This window comes from Pelmatolapia mariae, linkage group LG16_19 (genome assembly GCF_036321145.2).
Source record: "Pelmatolapia mariae isolate MD_Pm_ZW linkage group LG16_19, Pm_UMD_F_2, whole genome shotgun sequence".
Lineage (NCBI taxonomy): Eukaryota > Metazoa > Chordata > Actinopteri > Cichliformes > Cichlidae > Pelmatolapia > Pelmatolapia mariae.
The window spans coordinates 48,154,821-48,176,692 of NC_086241.1; the positions used below are offsets into that span (position 1 = coordinate 48,154,821).

Consider the following 21,872-nt stretch of genomic DNA (forward strand, 5'->3'; position numbering starts at 1 on the left):
TTCAGGTAAAAAAGAGAGACAAATATACTTAAAGACAGTGTTGTGATGAATTTTGCAGCCCATATAATTTGACTGATACCAGTCATCTGGTCCAGTATCTGCTGATACCGCATATTCAGTCAAATCCAGGTGACAGTGGCTAACTTTGCAAAGAGTTTAATGTTTCTAACTGTATTTAAAAAGGGGTAAAACACTTAAATATGGGAGTTAAACACTTAAACCTCTGTGATATGGATTGTCTGTTTTTCCTGATTTCATCTCTGAGATGCCAAATCTTTTCTTTGTCCTTCTCCAATAGGCTACCTGTTAGGTGGTCACGTGATGCGGCTATTCCACGGACATGACGAGGTTGTTACCATCCCGGGATCAGACCAGAGTGAAGAGCAGCAGAGGTGCCTAACACAGCATCGCAGGGACAAAACTAAAGTAGTTACACAGCACATGAGAAGCTAATGGAGCTGCCAGCCCTCTGTTTCCACCACGCTCTGTGACCAGTGTAACCCCCGCCCCCCTCCCCACGGGAGCCAAAATGGCTGCGGTGTTATTTTTACCTACAGTATAGCTGCTTGGTGCCAACTCACATAAGGCAGAGCGCTGAATAATGGCACACTGGGCCTGAAGTGGGTCAAAACAGCGGGCACTACACGGGCCCGTACACATTCAGCTAGGTGCCAAAAGATGTGTGCGTCTTCCTCTTGGATACACACAATGTGCACACAGTTTCTATTTTTAGACCAGAGCGTGGCAAACATGGGGGCAGGATTAGATGTTAATTTCTAGCTTTGGCTTTTACTCCTTGAAATTTCACAGAAGGAGCGTGCTTTTTAGAGGTCTCACATTTTTCTGGGGCAGATCAAACGCACTCCAAACTGTCACCAAGGGGGTGATGAGCGATTTCTTTTATCTTGGGACCTAGTCACCCATATCACTGAGAGACGGCGTAGCTGCGAGTTATCGGGACTCGTCTCTGTTTGAAGGATGTGACGCCGCAGTCGGCAGAGTAAAAACAGCCTGTGTGTATCGTGCGTGCTTATGTGCCAAAGTCAAACATCTTGTCTGTGAATATCAGTGTGACAAATGAGAGGAGAGAGGGCCAGGATGAATGACCTTGAGAGTGTCCGTGGCAGCTAGACAGTTAAAGCATCTACAGACCACGCACACACACACACTCATGTTTCTCTCTCATCCTCAGGATAGTCAACTATGAGACGGGTAAAGCTGGTGCCAAGGCGAGGTCTTTGTGGAGGCTGGAGCCACTCCGAATCAGGTGGTTTTGTGTTTCATGTGATCTTTTATCTGTTGCCTTTCTTCCTGTCACTCTCTCCTTTGTTTTTGTTTAATTCATCGCTGTCCTTTCCACCTTTCTTTTCTGTCTTTTGTTCATTGTTTCCATTTTATCTGTTCTCCTTTCCTCACTGCTGCACTTTGGCCTCTGCCTTATCCCCTCTTTCTCTTTCCCTCTGTCTTTGCTGCCGTTCCCCTTTGATTTCTACCATGTTTTTGATGCTGTTTTGTTTAGACTTTCCTGTTTCCTAAAAAGAAAAAAAAAAGTGCATAATTACAAAAATGTTTTCATCCGTTTCCAACTGATTCAATTTATATCTACTAGATAATTAACAGCTGGCAGCAGTTTTTTTAGATCAGCTAATTAGCAAATCTCCCTGGGTTTGTGAACTGAACATTTTTGTGTATGCTTAATATTAATGTGCGGTTGTGGCGTTGACAGCTGGAGCGGGAGCCACATCCGCTGGGGTCAGCCCTTCCGGCTACGGCACCTGACCACCGGTCACTACCTGGCTCTAACGGAGGACAGGGGGCTGGTGCTTCAGGATCGGGAGAGGTCTGACACCGTTGCAACAGCCTTCTGCTTCAGAGCCTCTAAGGTAAGGACACATGCACACAGAAAACTGTATGCACTTGACTTCCCACTGTTCCTCAAGGTGATCTGCATCATACAGGATCAGCCACACACTTTCCCATTTAAACACCAGCAAGAAGGCTTTATGAAGGATCACCTATTAACCTTTTACGAATGAACTGCCAAATATCCTTGGGCTGGAAAATCACAGCTTTTTCAAGGACAATGAAAATTGCAAGAATTATTGGACGAGTGAAAACTACACCATTGAGGTTAATTTAGCTGAACTTGCCGACTCTCACTGAAGCGACCGTTTAACTGTACTCCGTTTAATAGAGTTTCTTGAAATGAATAGTGATGCTGAACCAATTACTGACCCCCTTCCAACGTGGATCTGAAGCATGTCTTGCAGAATATGTTAAGCAGCTGACTTGACTTACATTATTTACGTCTAATCCTAAAAGCAAAATAAATACAGCCTTCTTGCTTGTGATGGGCGAAGAGCTTTAACTTGTGGATGAACAAATCTGGGTCTCTTTTCCTTCCCTTCTGTGCAGGAGAAGCTGGAGCAGAGCCCCAAGCGCGACATCGAGGGAATGGGAGTGGCCGAGATTAAATACGGGGACTCGATCTGCTTCATCATGCACGTGGCCACGGGTCTCTGGCTCTCCTACCAGGCGCCCGATGTCAAATCTGCTCGTCTGGGTCCCCTCAAGAGAAGAGTGAGTGGCGACATACACGAGCGCACACCGCTCTGTCTTTAGATGCAAGGCACATGCAAAAAACAAGGAGCGTTAATAAATAAATCACACTCCTTCGAGCGGATAATTATTTCGAGAGTAATGAGTTGATTGAGTTAAGATGATCCTCAGTTAGTTTGCATCTCATATCTCTGCCTCCGCTAAATATAAACCTCGTCTCCTGGCTACTGTTGCAGAAGCGATAGAGGTGTGCGTGCGGCATGTAAACACAGCAAGGTAGCCTGTAGTGTCAGCACCTGTGTTCCAGACACTGTGGGTCAGTGCATGCTCCTCCTTCATTTCTTTACTCATTTCTTTATATCGTCTCATGGCAATGTTTCTCGCCCTTTTCTTGCCCTGTGGCGGCCTCTCAAGGCATGCCTGCATTCTGAAGGTCACATGGATGACGGATTGACCCTCCAGCGCTGTCAGCACGAGGAGTCCCGCGCCGCACGCATCATCCGCAACACCACGCTTCTCTTTAAGCGATTCATCAGGTACGCTACACGTTGACAAAACGGTGCCATTGCTCACTTCAGCACACAGGGACGTGATTGCACAAATTAGCCAATTAAACCAAATTGCAGCCCACATTTGTCTTTCGCCACTTTATTAGGGTAATCTGCAAAATGTCCTGTCACTGGGACAAGTTTCATAAGCACCCACGTTGATGATGGTTTAGCGTAATTACGCCTGATGACAAAGACATTCCAACATCGGCAAATTATATCTGAAGGCTAAGAAAAAAAAGGAAAACAGATATTTTTGAAGCCCACAGACTCATAGGTGTGATATAACTCGTGATGTAACTTTTCAAAGTACAGAGGGGCCTGTGGGTTTTGTCTGAGTGGGGTGCCAGTGCCCCATACAGTTCACTCAGTGGACCAGCCACATGTTTCCAAATAGAAATGCAGTGGAATCACTGCTATGTGTGGTGAGCTATGAAGCACATACGTGGATGCTTCCATTGCCTGTATTTGTTATCAGAGGGCTTGTTGTCTCCTGGGTCAGACTTAGGGGCAGGAATCTGTCAGCCCCCACCATCACCACCACCACACACACACCGCTCCCATGCATAGGACTAGAGCTATTTTTAGCAGGCCAGCGGAAATCAGCATTTCAGCATGAATGAACCGTTGGGTTAAACATCATGTTAGTCATCACTGCCTCTCCTCAAGTCTGTTCAGCTTCCCAGTCGTCGTATCTTTAGCAATGGTTTGTTTCCTCGAATGAATGAGAGAATTTGAGAAATGGCAAGTAGTGTTAAATGTGCGATTGAGTTTTTTTCTTTCTGTCTACTTCTCCCAGAGACCTGGATTGTCTGGGTGTTAAGAACAGGGCACTGGTCGCTCTGCCCGTGGAGGAGGTGCTCCAAACCCTTAATGACCTCATCACTTATTTCCAGCTCCCCGATGCCGAGCTGGAGCACGAAGAAAGGCAGATCAAGCTGCGTTCGCTCAAAAACAGACAGAACCTCTTCAAGCAGGAAGTGAGTTCAACCATCAAGGAAGGTTTAGTAAAAACAGCTCGCGAGGCAGTCAGGCAGAGCAGCAAAAGAATTTCAACGTGGTTGCAATTGGGACACTTTTAGTGAATGAGTGCACGTGTGATTAAGCTAGCAGTAGTGGCAAACTTGCAGAAGTAAGTGAAAAAGCGAAACCAATTGATTCTGTGTGGTTTGTTTCAATGCCATCCTGTATTTGGAGGCACTTTATATGAAGGTGTCAGCAGTTTTCCTGAGGCTGGCATGAGTGCACTGAAGCTTTCTGCTAAGCTTCTAGGCTCTAAATTGCTTTCATCAATTATAAAATGTCAACTGCCTCGCTGAGGGACCCTATGATGTCACCCATTGAAAAGCAGGTTAAATCTTACGGGATACAACAGCATAATTGTGTCAAAATGTCGTCGAGAGACCATAAAATAAGAGACTTGATTGCAATATATCTGAAGATTATCAACACATACAGTATTGATTTTTGCAAATTACATATATTTTAAGGATTGTTTAATCTTATTTACCTTTCTATGGGGGACTAAAGGAGCACATTTCTATCTTAATTTTAATGCAGAAGGTCAGCTTGTTGCAATAACTGGGACACTTTCTATTTAGCATATCAGATCTCAGGTATTTCAAGTGTGTGTCTGTAGAATAAACCAGTACAAACCATCATGAAGCCGCATTGCACTAACTGAAAACTGGGGGCAGATTTCATCAAAGGAAGCTCTTATACCAGTGACATGTGTCACTGCCTCTTTTTTAGGGCATGCTGACTCTGGTGTCCAACTGTATTGACCGACTGAACGTCTATAACAGCGCCGCACATTTCGGGGAGTGCGCGGGCTCGGAGGCCGGAGCGGCCTGGAAAGACATTCTCAACCTGCTGTATGAGCTGCTGGGTGAGATGCTGGTCTTAAGTGCACACACACAAATACACACACAGACAGACAGACAGACACACAGACGTACACACAGACTCACTGCCAACTGCAATTAATCTTAAAAATGAAAGTTTGAAGATAAAGTAGCTGAGAGTGCGGTGATTCACCGGCGATGACGATCTGTGCTGATCCGCTAATTTAGCAGCCATACACAGATTGTTCAGACGGCAGATTGAATTTAGGCAGATTCACATTTGCACACTGACACACAGGATGCGGCAGATGGCTGGCCCTAACTGAGCCTGAGTCTGCCAGAGGTTTCTTCCTCTTTAAAAGTGAGTTCTTCCTTCCCACTGTCTCCAAGTGGTTGATCACAGCGGTTTTGTCCACATAATTTTAGGCTCTTTGCATCACAGTATAAAGCACCTTTTTGTGACTGTTGCTGTGAATTGATGCTGTATAAATAAAACTGAATTGAACTGAACTGAATTGAATTGAAGACACATGGACCATAAATACACTTTTCTAATACTCCAAAAACAAAACAAAACAAACAAACACATTGTTGCAGAAAAGGTTCGGTGGCATGCGGCCCAATGCCAGGGCATCAACCCAACAACATCAGTCATCTCAGACACACACACACACACACACACACACACACACACACCCACTGACCTCATTTCTTTTTAGCTGCCTAATGTCAATTTTCATCTCTGTCCTCTCAGTTCTGTTTTGTTTTGCTCTCTGTGTTCCTACTGCCCAGTGTCATCACCCCTCCTTTTCAAATTCACTATAACCTCTTGCACTGCATCCATATGCTCTGTCATATATAGGACGTATCTCAGTAAAATGACCTGGCAGGAAAAAGCATTTTTTTTGCTTCCCTCCTCTCTGTCTGTATATCCTGTCATCTTCCATCTGATGAGTACAATGTTTGTCTCGACTGTTGTTTCATCAGCTTTCACATAAAAAGATCCATTTACGAGCAGCAAATTGTGACCAGACACGATTTTCTTCCTGACATGGTTGAAATGAGTTTCATTCTTAAGCTGAGATAGCCCGTGTGTAGAGTTTATCTTTCATCTTGCCACACTGAAGCCCTCTCTGCCCTCCAGGGATGTCCTTCACGCTCTTATTTACACTGATTTCACCTGCTGACTCATATTAGTGTTCTAGTCACATCTCTCTTTCTCTGTTCCCCTTCCCCCTTCTTCACACACCTGGTTGAGCGCAGCGCTAAGTGGATTTGGGATGCCTCCCTCCTTTCTTCTTTGTCTCCCTGCATCGGATGACCCTGTTTTTTTCATGCTAGGATATACATGTGGGTGTGTTTGTCCTCATATGTTTATGTCTGGTCCCACCTTCTCTCTAAGGCATCTTCTAAAACTAATATGTTTAAGAGTGTCAAAGCACAATGTCTTCCCTAACCGGCTTTGGGCATGAATTCAAAGTGTTCACCTTTGCGTGACATTGTTTTTCTGTTGTGTAAGACGTCACATTAAGCAATGCGCTGACTCGTGCACACTTTCCTCGTGTCCTGCAGCTGCGTTAATCCGAGGGAACCGCAACAACTGCACACAGTTCTCCAACAACCTGGACTGGCTGGTGAGCAAGCTGGAGAGACTGGAGTCTTCTTCAGGTACACTCATTAGCATTCTGACACATACACATGAGCCTGCAGTGAAACAGCACTGTGAGAGAGCTTTTGTGCAACATCGCAAAACTATTACAATTCTTTAACAGGTACAGGAGTCTTTTTTTGAAAGGTGACACTGTTGGCTGAAATCATGGGAATAGCTGCTTTTACTTTTTAAATGTGCAGTAAGGAGTGTACCAGCAGGGTTTTCTGTTGCTCTGTGCGGACAGAATGCGTCTTTGACGAGTGTCCTTTGGTGTGTCTTTTGCGAGTGTTAAGTAATTGATGAATTTTGCGGCTGTGCAGGGATTCTGGAAGTTCTGCACTGCATTTTAATCGAGAGCCCCGAGGCGCTCAATATCATCCAGAAAGGACACATTAAATCCATCATATCGCTGCTGTACAAGCATGGACGCAACCACAAGGTAAGCAGTAAGGAGCGCTGCTATGTAAGTGTTGTTGCTACACGGTGAAATACACATCTGGGTTGTGCACATGTTGAAAAATAACTATGCAATACAAAGAACAGCAATTTATATTAAGAAAAAGCGTTACACTTTATAATACGGCCCGTGACTGCAATGAAATTGAATTTTAATATGTATTTTATTTGAAACTACATTGTAGTTGTGTTTACCTGCAAATACTTATTTGCAGGTAAATAGGGAGTAGGGAGATAACAAGTCAGGTTTTTACTGGAAGCAAAGAAATAATTCTACTAGAAGTAAATTTAGTTAATGTGTAAGTGATTTTAAGTACTGTTGTGTGCAATCTCATGAAAATTTTGCAGAAAATCAAATAATATTTGCACATCTTGCATCATAAATACATTGTACTTTTCAGGGCCTGGGCTGTATTATGGAGTGGATTAGTCTTACCTTTTTACATATTTACCTTTTTAAATCTCTATTTAATGTTCATTATGTTGATATACATGATGTATTTTGTGTTATTCAACTGTCCTTTTATTTAACCAATGTTAATATGATGAAGACTGTTCTCCCTTAACAATTTACAAGAAAAAATACCTTTGCAGGTCTGTGACCTTCATGATGATGGAGCCAAGTCTAACTAATTTTTTTTCCTTTCACAATCACTGTTCACACATAAAGGGACTGTTTACTTTCCTGCAGTACACTTGGGACATTAGGCGAGGTTAAACCACTCCATAATATGGCCCACCCACCAAAATGTACAGCACAGTTATAATGTGTAAGATGGGGAAATATTGTTTGTTTTTCCACAAAATTACCAAGAAATTACACGATAATTAAAATAACTTACAATGGAATTTGTGTCTCATTTTCTTTATAATAAAATATGGTTTAGACCATGGGTGGGGGAACTCCTGGCCTCGAGTGTCGGTGTCCTGCAGGTTTTAGATGTGTCCTTCATCCAACACAGTTGATTCAAATGGCTAAATGACCTCCTCAACATGTCTTGAAGTTCTCCAGAGGCCTGGTAATAAACTAATCATTTGATTCAGGTGTGTTGACCCAGGGTGAGATCTAAAACCTGCAGGACACTGGCACTTGAGGCCTGGAGTTGCCTACCCATGGTTTAGACTGATTAAAATTACCTGACTTGTTACCCCATTTATTTGTGTACTTACCTTTTGTAAGTAGTTGTTGGCAAGTATATTTATAGTAAAATTTCAAATAAAATACATTGAAATTTGATTTATTTACAAAGTAATACCAGAAAAACTATTTAAAACCCCAATAAAAGCAGAAATGTATATTCATAAAGGAATAATGTGATGTTTTCTTTGTTTGTTTATGTATCTTTACGGTGAATATGTCACAGTAACATGCAACCAATTGAAGTTGTCTTATGGCTTTGTGAAGTCTTCACTGGCTGCACAACAAATTACTCCTGGCTAAGAAGTGCACTAGAACAAAGCATTCAAATAAAAACTGCAAATTATGTTTGAACTTGGTGTTTAATATTTTTTTCAACAGTTGAAGCACGCGACATGTGAACTTCATAGGTGCTTGTGTACCTAACTTGGAGAGAGCAACATTCTTTGCCACAGTCTTCATTGCTAAGCTGACAATCTGCTGGCTATTAGATGTACATACTGTACAGATGAGTGGGATTCTTCTTGTTGAGAAGGCTCCTGGAGCTTTTCGTAGCAGTGTGCCCCTAACACGAAACAGTCTGTTTAACAGTGAAATAAGATCAGGAGCCGGCCTGGGTCGTAAATCAGCCCGACTGTACCATTTTGCAATGGAAGCAGGAGAAAAAGGTCAATGCTAAAGCATAGGTGTTCTATGCTGTCACCCTTGGCTGAGCATCCTGGCCCATTTAGTCCTACAGCTTTGTTAAGCTAACATCAAAAGGGTATTATTTAACATGTTTTTGTACCCAGTAACAATCGCAGAGTAATTATGCAGTGGTTGCATATAAAGGGACTGTCCCTCCGGCAGCATCCTGGACAGTGAAATATAATTAATCATTTTCAGAAAGGTGCAGATGCACATCTGGGGTTTAATAGGGAAAATGAAGTAAATGTGTTATTAGTTATTAGTGAGTGTTAAGTGCAGTCATGGTCTTCCATTAGATGGTTTTGCTTATAATCCCTACCTCCTTCACCTTCTTTTTTAGATACTAGATGTGCTCTGTTCACTGTGTGTGTGTAACGGCGTAGCTGTGCGAACCAATCAGAACCTCATCTGCGATCACTTGCTGCCCAAGAGAGATCTGCTGTTGCAAACCCAGCTGGTCAATGATGTCCAGAGGTTAGAGAGCCATTTATTTATCTTGCATCTTTCTCCTTGCTTGGCTGATAACCAGTGTTGGGCAAGTTACTTTGAAAAAGTAATTAATTATAGTTACTAGTTACTTCTTCAAAAAAGTAACTGAGTTAGTAACTGAGTTACTAAGTAATTAATTACTTGAAAAGTAACTATTACGTTACTTTTTAAAAAAAATGTTTAACCCTCTGGGGTCCAGGGTATAATTGGCCATTTTTAACTACTTTTGGTTTTCCCTCCAAATTTCACCTTTAAAAACTATTTACTTTGCCTTGTTTGGTATCATTCTTTTCAGCACAACCTCACGTGTCTGAATTTACAGTTATGTTTTCAATTCAACATGAGTAGAAAGTTATATTTTTTACTGTAACAACCACAAACATGTTTATTGAATCATATTTCATAACTTTAAATGCAACTATAAATGGTCAATTTTAAAATCATATGCGCAAGTTTTGCAAACAACAAAGTTATTTGCAGCCGTTTACCTTTTACCCTTTTTTAAAATAACCATTTCAAACTATTTACAGAACAATCAGGTGTTCTGCATTCAATAAGATGCCACACAAATTATTTGTGCCACTCCAAATATTTCTGTCCACTATAAAGGAGAACATCACAGCCTGATACCTGCAGCTCTGACAGCAGCAGGTGTATCACTCCTCCTGTTCCCTACCTGGAGACAGCAGTCACCTCATTGTTCTGACACACAACACAAAACTATCCACAACACTACACACTAACTACACAAGACAACACATTAACTACACACTCCAAACACGCTAAACGTCACAAATCTCTCACATCTCAAAACTCGCTCTCTCTCTTTTTCTGCTGTCTCTCTCTCTCTCTCTCTCGCTGTCACGCCTAAAACTTCCCCCTCTTCCTGAACAACCAAATGTCATGTTGCCATATCATTTTTGATTGGTCGACATGGTGCATTTTTCCACCAGCACGAAAGGGCTGCTTTTTGTTTTGTGTGTTTGTTTTTTTGCTCATAAGCAGAGAGTTCTTGCTAGCGCTGTCCTTAGACAGCAAACTTGGCGAAACTATCCATGCAACTGATATAAAATGCGGTAAGCTGAAGACAGCTTCAACCGTCTGTTTGTTGAAAAATAGTAACGCGACCGCACCGCATTTTCTTGTTAGTAATGGTAACGGCGTTTTAACGATAGGAATAGTAATTAGTTAGATTACTCGTTACTGAAAAAAGTGACGCCGTTAGTAACGCCGTTATTCCCATCACTGCTGATAACTCAGCCCATGGTTATTTAGTCTAAAGTTAGCTACTTTCCATTTATTAATCTTGTGAGGATCACTGTGCAATGACAGAATTAAAGTGGACCTGTGTGAAATCATGATATATATATTTTTTTATCTCTTTTTTATCTTAAAAATAAAATGACTTTGTATGGAATGTTACAATTAGCTTTTTTTAAGTGAAAAGTACAATATTGTAATTAAAATTGTAACTCTCTGGTGGACTTAGAATGATGTCACATTGCACTTCTTTGCCAGCATGAGACCGAACATCTTCCTGGGTGTGAGTGAAGGCTCGGCTCAGTACAAAAAGTGGTACTATGAACTCATGATCGACCAGGTGGACCACTTTGTGACCAGCGAGCCCTCCCACCTCAGAATCGGCTGGGCGAACACAAAAGGCTATGCACCCTACCCGGGAGGAGGAGAGGGCTGGGGTGGTAATGGAGTTGGTGATGATCTCTACTCGTACGGCTTTGATGGACTCCACCTCTGGTCAGGTGGGTGGGATAAGCCAGTGTCTGGAGTAACTAATGCATTAAAAGATGAGCGGTAACCCTGGGTTACAGCCAAGTTGTGTCTAGACAGAACCAGTGCCCTGCAGGGACGATCTCCTTGCCCAGAGTCTGTCGCTGTGTGCAAATGTGTGTATCCGACAGTATGTGTGTGTGTGAGAGAGGGAGATAGAGGTGTGATTTGTGCCAGCACAACTCACTAGGTCGTATTTTACATAGCAATTTGTGTGTGTGTCCCGATCAGGTCGTATCCCGCGGGCGGTTGCGTCCATGAACCAGCACATTCTGACCTCAGAGGACGTGGTGAGCTGCTGCCTGGACCTCGGAGCCCCCAGCATATCCTTCAGGATCAACGGACAGCCCGTCCAGGGCATGTTTGAAAATTTCAACACAGACGGACTCTTCTTCCCTGTCGTCAGTTTCTCTGCAGGTGTCAAGTGAGTGTGTATTTTTTTTGTTCATATGCTTTGTTAGACGTTAACAGGCACGCTGCAATTCCTGGATGAAACAGAAAAAAACAAAACTCATGTCATATTTATATATTCTAAAAATTCTATCTCCATATTCTGACTTTCATTTTGTCTTCGAGGCTTTTAGATTAGACGCGGCTTAAAAAACAGGAAAAAAATTCTGTTTCCATGGTGACCACTGATAGTGTGATTGATGTGACTTGAAAATGGAATTTCAAGCTCCAGCAGTTTTCCCACAATTCCATGATCGACTCCGACTTTGAAGAGCACAGTAGCCTTTTGCCACGTTCCCTCTGAGACACCTGCCACAATGTTTGGTCATGTTAAATATTAGAAAATGAATTTGTTTTTAAAAAATATAAAAAAATATCAGAGTTCCATCATCATTTATTTAAAAAAAGTGGTTCATCTGTGTGGCTAAGAAAAGGAAAGAAAAAGGCATAACGCTCCGCTTGATTTCCCCGTCTTTCAAATCATTTTCATGCATTCTTTTCCACAAATTATGTCACTTTTAATAGCCTCATTGTTCTCACGCTGTCTGTATTATCTGACGTGCAGAAAAGATTAATTGAACAATGTGTGTTACTGACCCAGTTGTTACGCTGGTTAACAGAAGTTAGATAAGGAGTTTATTACCACTCACACACACGCTCATGTGCCAACATGCTGCATGAGAATTGCCTGAAATATTAAACAGTTCCTTTTTAAGGGATTTTAGCGGTTTTTTGTGACAGCTTGCTGTTACTTTGCACCTGGTGCTAAATTGGAGCAAGTGGAGGAATGGTTGTTCCTGTTAGGTCAAAGGTTAAAGGTTAAATGTATTTATGTAACACGTTTAAAACAGAGTTGACCAAAGAACAAAGATAAGTGATTAGACAACTAATGATGCACTGGCCCCTTCAAGAGGTCACTGGTCAGTTTCATGTTTTTTTTTTTGTTAGTCTTTGCTGTTGATTGGAAGCCTAAATAACCTTTTAGATCATGAAATATGTTTCTTATTTTACAAGCATTTCATCTTCGGTCAATGCATTCTACACTCAGAAACACTGAGCCATACTAAGGATTGGCATGGACTCAGAAAATGCGCTCAGATGGGAGTTTGTGTGTATCAAGTGTTTATTTTGAAGTTGGCGAATAAGCATATCTAATGTGGTGGAAGCTGTGGGACTGAGCGTGTGCATGTGAGGTCTGGGGAGGAGGAGGAACAGAGTTAGTGATGGCTCAACCGGAGGTCGTGATTTGTGGACTGGATTGTGGAAACTGGAAATGGTCTTATTTGAGTGGGAGGTGCTTTAGAGCAGCAGGCGAGTTTCCACAGTAGGGTGGATCGGTGGAGAGTGGGCAGGCAGGTGAGCAGGTGAGTCTTCTCCTTTACAGGTTTCTGAGGTTCCAAGCTGAAGCGGGCACATGTGGCTGAAAGGTTTTCACAACTCTGGAGTTCAAGAAATTCCAGCGAGACACATGATTCAATAGTGCATGAGATTGGTGACTGAAAAGTGCGGAGAGACTTAGGATCGCAAGTTATACATCAGCCCAGCACACCCGGTACATGTGTGAAAAGAACAAACCAGACAGGGGACGAGTCCTGATGCCAACCTTACCTCTCATAATAACAAAGAGGTTCAACATGCAAAGACCCTTGAGCTGCTTCATTATTACAGACGGAGTGAAAGAATCCAAATTGTCTACAATTTCATAAAACAGGCTGTTTGGAACAGACTCGTCCTTTTTAGCAGTGAAAGTGTTGTCAAGGTCTGATCTGACCCTTTCATTGGTCGGGTGATTGAGCAGCTAACATTGTATTGACCAGTCACAGCAGAGCGTGAGCGTGTGGAAGCTTGGAATTGGCCCAGTGAACAGGGTGAACGTCTCCATGGACATAAACGTGCCAGAACATGACAGCCACACATCCTCAGTGCTTAATAATTGAGGGCCGCAGTGAGAATGAGCTTGGTTGCGTCACTGCTACTATTCGAACTGCTATTTTGAGCAGCCTCGAGAGACGGTTTTCACAGCGAAGGTCTAAGAAATGTTTTTTTCATTCACAGAACTAAACGTGTCCCCATTGGAGTAGAACCTGTTTAAGAGAGTTAAGAATCAAAAGTAGAGGATTAGTTTTCTTTGCACTAGTTGCTTCTTTTATTAATAGCATTTAATTTTCTTTTAGTGTGCACGTAAAACATTGCAATAAGCCAAGTCACGTGAGCAACTTTTCTCTGGTTAGGGTTCGTTTCCTGTTGGGTGGACGGCACGGTGACTTTAAGTTCCTGCCTCCATCAAGCTACGCACCGTGTTATGAGGCTCTGCTGCCAAAAGAGAAGATGAAGGTGGAGCCGGTGAAAGAGTATAAGAGAGATGTGGACGGAGTTCGAGATCTGCTGGGCACCACCCAGTTCATGTCGCAGGCCTCCTTCATCCCCACACCTGTGGAAACCAGCCAGGTAAGCTCACAGGAGGCGTGCAGGATGGTGATCATTAGAAAAACGCCCCCTTTTTCACAAAGGCTGTGATGCAGTGTGACATGTAAGAACATAAAGAATGCAAATCAACTGAAAAAATGCTCATCTTGAATTTGATGCATCTTGTGTATTTGTTTAATTTTTCCAAAAGAATTGCATTACTTTGTTTCAACTACTGATTTTTTTGCATTCTATAGTTTGCACAACTTTTTGGAAAATGCTCATTTGCTTACCTGTTCCTTCAGATTGTCATGCCGCCTCATTTGGAGAAGGTTCGGGACAAGCTGGCTGAAAATATCCATGAGCTCTGGGGCATGAATAAGATTGAGCTTGGCTGGTCTTATGGCAAGGTAAGGGTTAGATTGTTAATGAGATGAGATGTTATTTAGTTGCTTATGTTGTTCTCCTACAAGTTCATCGCTCGGATCAAAAGATAAAAAGCATACTCCATGCCTTTTTCCATGTTTGTGGAGAAATAAGCACGACAGTTACAATTTTTTCTCGATGAGTGTGACAACTTACCATCACAGAGGCTTGTATGTCATCTTGCTTTCTCTTTTATAATTTGCGGTTCACACCAAAAAGAGGGTAAGTGGAAAAAGAACACTGTCATTGTTCACATTCAGCGCTTTTCCACGCCACTCATTTACATCCTTCATTCACGTCCAGTTTGTTTGTAGGTAGCAGAGTCATTGTGTCTGTGTTCTAGTATCAGTCATGAATTACAAATTGTTGTTTCACCCAAAGGGCAGAACAGGATGTCTTGGCAATTTCATCACCGCAATAAATCCAGACTAAAATTTGCATTTTGTTTTTTGTTTTTCTCCTTTTCAAAGAAAAACTGATGGAGTTTCTAATTCTTTAAATGTTCAGAGGGTCAGTCAAAACACATGACATAACCCGCTATGAGTCAGAAACCAATCAAAAGGCCTGTCTATATATTCGGAGGAGATGTTGTATCTTTTCTCCTGCTACTGATAGTAATCTGAGAATATGATTGTATGCTATACTTAGATTGGAAGATTAATGTGAAATTGAGATGAGGCTGGTTAGTCTGTGTTATTCTTGCCTCTGCTGGCTATGTCCAAAAAATTGCCAGATTAACAGCCGATGTTTTCTATTATTAACTGGCATCAAGCCCGATCATGCATAAAGACCAGAAGCAGTGGGAAACACCTAGTCTGGATCTGTGGGGCAAGTTCAAAGGTATATCTGACTTAGCTTTTGAGCTCTTTTATCGTTGGAGAGCTTATGCTTGAGGGTTTTTTAAGCTGAAGTCTCCTGGCTTCACCTGTAGCGATATCAAATTCTCATCTAAAAAAGAACAAATTAGTGTATTTCCCAATACAGTCAGCTGGAAACGCATGCTTATAATTACAGTGTACGCAGTGCAATCAGCAGGCTCCTGCAACAGAAGACAAAAACTGTACCTGATTTAAATTCAGCTCCGTCCCACTTCAAGTTCTCCTGCTGTGTTTGTATTGTTTACTCTCTGCTCGGGTCTATTGTAAGTCACGGTTGCACAAGTGGTCAAAAAGGAGGCATGTCCAAATTTAAGTCGGTTATGGTTTCATCTTTAACTCCAAATTCTAGCTGATGGCTTTCTGGTTTGTTGTATAGTTACCACAGGATAACGCCAAAGTGACCTGTTTTGCTCTTAAAGGAAGGAAAAACAAAAAACCAGCAACAAGACGCAACTCTTATGTCTATAATACAACATGAGAATCCTGCGCTAGCTTGTAGGCTTTCACCTCCTCCTCGACAAATCTTTGATTTAGGACAAAGACAAGTCTGAGATTTGGTAAATAATAATAATAATAAACTAGTTTTATTGTCAAGGTTTTTTGTTTTTTTACATGTGGAGCGATAGCCAAGTGAGTTGGAGTCAGTTATACATAGTTATACATGTGGTAGAGGTCACATAGCAGATAAAATAAACCTGTTTTTGCTATTTAGCACTGGTTGCATGTAAATATGAAAGAGGAGATTTCCCATAGTTCTTGTACTATTCACAAAAGAGCTGGCTGCTATTCATTGGACCCACGGAAACAGCTGCATATCTGTACACAGCCCTGCATGTTTTCTTGGTAAACATCCACCATTGCCATGCCACCTCCTCTGAGCAGCATTGCCAAAGGGATTATTTGGCTTAAAGCGCAGCCTCGAGAGAGACGCATTACGCCTCTCACTCGGTATTCCTGCCATACAGCTCTCTGGCTCTGCCAAGAAAACATGCTCTCTTGTCCTTCTCTCATAACATGTTCACTAGAGTAGTTTAATCACTGCAACTACTAGCACCCAGGACTTAAACCACATGCCCGCCCCCCTTGTTAGTTCACAGTGACAATGAGTTATGAGGCTGTGTATCTCATATGCATAGATCTAGTAGGACTTGATGTACACATGAATGCAGAGCTGCTGAACAGCAATGATGAGAACGTCAGGAGGTGTTTGATATGTGTGTTTTTTCTCTGACTGTTTTCCTCACAGATAAGGGATGATAATAAGCGGCAGCATCCGTGCCTGGTGGATTTCTCCAAGCTGCCGGAAACAGAAAAAAACTACAATCTGCAGATGTCAACGGAGACTCTGAAGTACGCCGAACATGATGGATTGTTTTTGTCTTCATGGACAACACCTCTGTTATTATACACAATAAAAAATAGCCTAAAAAACCATATCTGACATATTTTTCTCAGATAATGCATTTTCTTTTTTTGTTGGATTTAAACTATTTATGAGGAATATCACAAGTTTAGCTAACAGTTCACTGATTTCATAGTAAAGCTGAAGTGATGACGTGCTGTAGTTTAGTTGCTGACAATGTTAGGACTGTTAGGACTTCTTAGCTATTCTTTCTCTATTGGAAAAACACACACCAGCTACAAGGCTGTGGGCGTTCCCATCCTTGACAGAGGTTTCCGCAATGCTGGCTCCACGTGTAGGATCAGCTGCTGTGTTGAGATTGTCATGCCCCATTTGATGAATAAATGGAGTATCTATTGCTCTAGACTACCAGTAGTCCTCTCTTCTTTAGAGAGACCAGGCTTTCAATACTTACACAGAAATGTGCAAAATGGAGGGGTAGGGTTAAGGTGGAAAGGAATTGGGTTATAAAGGCCCATCGCAGGTGATTTACATAAATGCTCTTCGAATTGAAAACATAAATGCATGCCGTCATTAATCTTGATCTGCTGCTTTGGGAGACACATCTGGGTGACAGGGATGAGTTCCTGAAAGACATCAAACTCACTTTTACTGTCGCTCCGTCCGATCACAAGGTGCGAAGGAAATTTGTCAGATTCACTTGGCGCCCGTTTCGCTCCCGTGGGTATTGCTCGGCCTTTCTTGTGTAACAGATTAGGACACGCGTAATTTAACCCATCGTGCTCTGTTTGGACACGTTCACCAGCCTCTCTGGTTCTTTGCATATACTGTCAAATCAGTTTATTGGTCACTGTGGTTATTTTTTCCCCCTGCAGGACCCTGCTGGCGTTAGGCTGTCGTATAGTTCACATGAATCCAAATGCTGAGGACTCTCTCAAAAAGATAAAGCTCCCTAAGAAGTAAGTGGGTATGATTATACCAATGATACGAGCACACACACTACTCTTGATATTGATTGTACATCACACAATTGGACAGTAATGACTAGGCCGCTCTATAGTAAGACAGTAAGAGAAATGAAATGAATCAAAATATTTGGTAACCCAATCACAGATCATCCAAAAATGTCCAGCAGTATAAGAAATAAAGGATATTTATTGTGTTTACTGCCATTGAGATTCCCATCAGGCTGTAAATGTAACTAAACTGGTCCCTGTGGTTTAACTGTATCCATAACTGGGGGAAAAATTCCTTTTTCATTGTTTTTTCCTGTAGCTACATGATGTCCAATGGTTATAAGCCGTCCCCTCTGGACCTGTCCGATATCAAACTGACTCCGGGGCAGGAGCTGCTGGTGGACAAACTGGCAGAGAACGCTCACAATGTGTGGGCCAAGGACCGGATCAAACAGGGATGGACATACGGGATTCAGCAGGTATGCTCAAATCCACCAAAGAATCGACACCTTCGCCAGACATGTGAACAGCGCTGAGGTTTGGTTAGAAGTGAAAGACGAATAACAACCTTAGATCACTGTGAACACATCTAGGAAAACACATGCTTTAATGTTCAAATTTGATTGAAGAGATTTAAAGAATAGCTTCTCAGAGAACAGGTACATTCAAAAGCAGACATTGTTGCTGTAAAGTGCTTATGAGTGCATCCCTATAATCTAAGAGCAGCAGCTTTACATTGTCCAGAGGTCTGTGCAATGTACTCAGCCAGAAAGTACGTAATGTTCCTGGACATCTGGTGCACGTCTATACAATGTGCTGGGAAAAAATGCTCAGATCAAATACAAATACTGCAAAGAAAGAAAAATCAGTTTTCTTAATATGTGGAAGAATACGCTACTTTTGTCTGCTCCCTTATTCACAAGGGGTTGCCACAGTGGGTAGCTCCGCATGTTTGAGTTGGCAAAGCTTTTTTATGCCGGATCCTTTTCCTGACAAAACCCCACTGGGATTTGTGTCTCCTCCCGGGATCAAACCGGGGATCTTTTACTTGTCAGGGAATTGTGTAAACCGAAAGGCTGATTTTGTTCTATTTCAGCTTTGTCTGTTATCTTCTCAGTTCCAGACCAGTCTATAGTTCACTTGTGGATTTGCCAACATGACATATTTTAAAGTGTGTCGCTGTATTATTGTTAACTATTAAAGTAGTAATATTGGACACATAACCAGCTGTAGAGCTTCAGCTACAGGCTCATCAAACAAACCTGATATAAATAAAAGAAAAAACTCTCATTTAAATTCACAAATCTGCTTTACAGCTGAATGAAATCCCTTCATTTGCCTTTCAACTAGTGGGACAAAAGAATGTTTTTTAAAAAAGACTTTAAACTTTAAAATTTCTCTTGCTGCTTCTCCTCCGTGCAGGATCTTAAAAGTAAGCGTAACCCTCGCCTGGTTCCTTATGCTCTGCTGGATGAACGCACCAAGAAGTCGAACAGGGACAGCCTGCGGGAAGCTATCCGCACTCTGATTGGCTACGGGTACAACATCGAGCCCTCGGACCAGGAAAGCGGTGAGTTTCACCCATGAAAGTGTGCTAATCAAAATGCCCAGAAGTTCAAATTATACAGTGCATAATAAAATGCTCCTTACAAAGAATAAGGATAAAAAATTATATCCTGATATGGGACTTTGGCTTCCATCCCCTTTCAGTTTAGAGTGAAAGAGAATAGCCATGTGAAATTGCTGCCTTTACCTACTAGCCACTGGGTTTTTGCAATTAATATTTCCATTGCTTCTTATTATTCTCCTTTCACCCAGCAGGACAAGTCTCGGAGCGCCTCAGCATTGATAAGATCCGCTTCTTTAGGGTAGAGAGAACATACGCAGTGAAGACCGGGAAGTGGTACTTCGAATTTGAGGCTGTCACCGGTGGAGACATGAGAGTGGGCTGGGCCAGACCTGGGTGTAAGCCAGATGTGGAGCTTGGCACAGATGAGCTTGCGTTTGTCTTTGATGGATACAGGGTAAGCTGTCAACCAAAACTCAGTTAATTCCGACAGTGTATTGGTGAAGTTCATGTAGATTACTCGAAAAAATGACTTTCGCCCTTTATTCTTTTGTATTTAAAAACCTATTTAATTATTTGGTGTTAAGCAAATTTAAAGTAGTTGCTCACATTGTGTGTATACCATATGGTATTCCTTGTGTCTGTACTGTGCATAGGGCCACTGCCTGAACATGGGCAGCCGGCTGTTTGGGCGCTGTTGGCATGCTGGGGATGTGGTGGGCTGCATGATCAACATGGAGGACAAGTCCATGATCTTCACTCTGAACGGGGAGATCCTGATCACCACCAAGGGCTCTGAACTCTGCTTCACGGACTTTGAAACTGAGGATGGTGAGAAAGAGCGTGTATCAATGTGGCTGTGAGGAGTTGTTGAGCACATGTCCTTGCCATCCTGCCCTCATCTTTTAAAGCATTCACATGTAGAGCAGAAGGCTTTATCCCAGAACAATCATGGTGGTGATATAAGTTAAAATTGAGCGGCTCCCTGTGTGGAGATCAGCTGTATTTGAAGTGCCACTTGTAAATTGCCTTTTGCAAAAGCTGCATTGATGTTCCATCCCTCCTGCTGTGTATTCTTAAAGACTTCATTCTCTCCTCCTTCTTTGCTCCCCCCCTTTGTCTTTATGTCCTTTGTCTGTCCTGCAGGGTTTATTCCAGTGTGTAGCCTCGGTCTGTCGCAGGTGGGTCGTATGAATCTCGGGAAGGATGCTAGCACCTTTAAGTACTACACCATGTGCGGCTTGCAGGAGGGATTCGAGCCATTTGCCGTCAACATGAATCGAGAGGTCACGATGTGGTTCAGCAAGCGTCTGCCTACTTTTGTCAACGTGCCGAAGGACCACAACCACATTGCGGTAAGAAAGAAGAAACTGTGAAATTGTTAAAAACTATTGAATTGGCCTAGACGATGAACGCGAAGATTGTCATCCTTTGTTTGCAGGTAACCAGGATCGACGGCACCATCGACAGCCCTCCTTGTCTCAAAGTCACCCACAAGACGTTTGGGACACAGAACAGTAACGCAGACATGGTGTTTTGTCGTCTGAGCATGCCTGTGGAGTTCCACTCCGTCTTCAAGATCAGCCCTGTGGTGGACATGAACGGTGTTCATGAGGAAGAAACCCTTAAAGTTAAACACAGGTGCTGAACTTCCCAAAACTGTGACTTTCAGCTCTTTTGCGAGAAAACCTTGAATCCGACATGTTATCTGCTCGCTAATGACTTTTGAATATGGTTTCTGATAGATATCCACTGAGATCTGTGAGGCACAGCGATGAAAGTAGACGAGTGGACTACAGCAGCATCACTACGGTACAGAAGAAACGTCTGTTTGCAGCTGCTCAAACTAAATGTGTTTTCATTTTTGGCTAAGTCTCTCTTCTCTGTTTTGTTACAGTACTACCATTCAGTGAGGGTCTTTGCAGGTCAGGACCCTGCCTGTGTGTGGGTTGGATGGGTTACTCCTGACTACCATTACTATAGCAACAGCTTCAACCTCAGCAAGAATCGTACAGTGACTGTAACCCTGGGCGATGAACGTGGGCGAGTCCACGAGAGGTGACGCCCTCTGTGTTTATATGTAATAAATGCTGACGATTATTTTTAATTACTAACCTTGTAAAGATTTTTATATATCCTCATTACTGACAGCGTGAAGAGGAGTAACTGCTACATGGTGTGGGGTGGTGATGTCACCAGCACTTCCCACACCTCCGGTCGCAGCAATGTGGATCTGGAGATCGGCTGTCTAATAGATTTGGCCACTGGCCTATTGACATTCACCGTCAATGGCAAAGATATCTCTACCTCCTACCAGGTACAACACACACAGGCTGTGCAAGCAAGAATATAACTATTGCTATGTTTCTCTATAATTAAAAGTATCTAGTGTGATGGGGTGCAACCCCAAAAAATTATGCTACCGAACTAATAAAAGTAATTTTACAAAACTGTGCAAAAGTCTTGAACCTCCTTATCAGTTTTTTATATTTTGCTAGGAAAATGGAAATAAGGAGAAAGATTGAATGGAAATACAAAATATGGGGCAAAAACAGAGTTTGTACAATTCTAATGAGCTTGAAAGTCAATATTTGACACAACTGCCTTTGTTTTCCAACACATTTCTAAGTAGTCTTCAGGAATAGTCCTCCAGGCTTCTTTAGGAC

At 42.3% G+C, this 21,872-nt stretch overlaps 1 protein-coding gene across 3 annotated transcripts in view; it reads left to right on the forward strand.

The window, feature by feature from the left end:
• LOC134644238 (ryanodine receptor 3-like) overlaps positions 1 to 21,872 on the forward strand; it is a 109,161-nt gene that overhangs the window by 34,763 nt on the left and 52,526 nt on the right. For all 3 annotated transcript variants that reach the window (XM_063497075.1, XM_063497076.1, XM_063497077.1), the window contains exons 9-33: positions 299 to 392; positions 1,193 to 1,267; positions 1,727 to 1,883; positions 2,416 to 2,580; positions 2,974 to 3,095; positions 3,907 to 4,087; positions 4,860 to 4,995; positions 6,524 to 6,619; positions 6,923 to 7,041; positions 9,224 to 9,357; positions 10,891 to 11,132; positions 11,392 to 11,584; positions 13,842 to 14,058; positions 14,322 to 14,426; positions 16,567 to 16,670; positions 17,559 to 17,642; positions 17,959 to 18,118; positions 19,062 to 19,209; positions 19,461 to 19,663; positions 19,863 to 20,037; positions 20,353 to 20,561; positions 20,648 to 20,847; positions 20,952 to 21,018; positions 21,104 to 21,264; positions 21,358 to 21,523. In XM_063497075.1, coding sequence (XP_063353145.1) covers positions 299 to 392; positions 1,193 to 1,267; positions 1,727 to 1,883; positions 2,416 to 2,580; positions 2,974 to 3,095; positions 3,907 to 4,087; positions 4,860 to 4,995; positions 6,524 to 6,619; positions 6,923 to 7,041; positions 9,224 to 9,357; positions 10,891 to 11,132; positions 11,392 to 11,584; positions 13,842 to 14,058; positions 14,322 to 14,426; positions 16,567 to 16,670; positions 17,559 to 17,642; positions 17,959 to 18,118; positions 19,062 to 19,209; positions 19,461 to 19,663; positions 19,863 to 20,037; positions 20,353 to 20,561; positions 20,648 to 20,847; positions 20,952 to 21,018; positions 21,104 to 21,264; positions 21,358 to 21,523 — 3,713 coding nt within the window. The remainder of the gene's footprint in view (positions 1 to 298; positions 393 to 1,192; positions 1,268 to 1,726; positions 1,884 to 2,415; positions 2,581 to 2,973; positions 3,096 to 3,906; positions 4,088 to 4,859; positions 4,996 to 6,523; positions 6,620 to 6,922; positions 7,042 to 9,223; positions 9,358 to 10,890; positions 11,133 to 11,391; positions 11,585 to 13,841; positions 14,059 to 14,321; positions 14,427 to 16,566; positions 16,671 to 17,558; positions 17,643 to 17,958; positions 18,119 to 19,061; positions 19,210 to 19,460; positions 19,664 to 19,862; positions 20,038 to 20,352; positions 20,562 to 20,647; positions 20,848 to 20,951; positions 21,019 to 21,103; positions 21,265 to 21,357; positions 21,524 to 21,872) is intronic.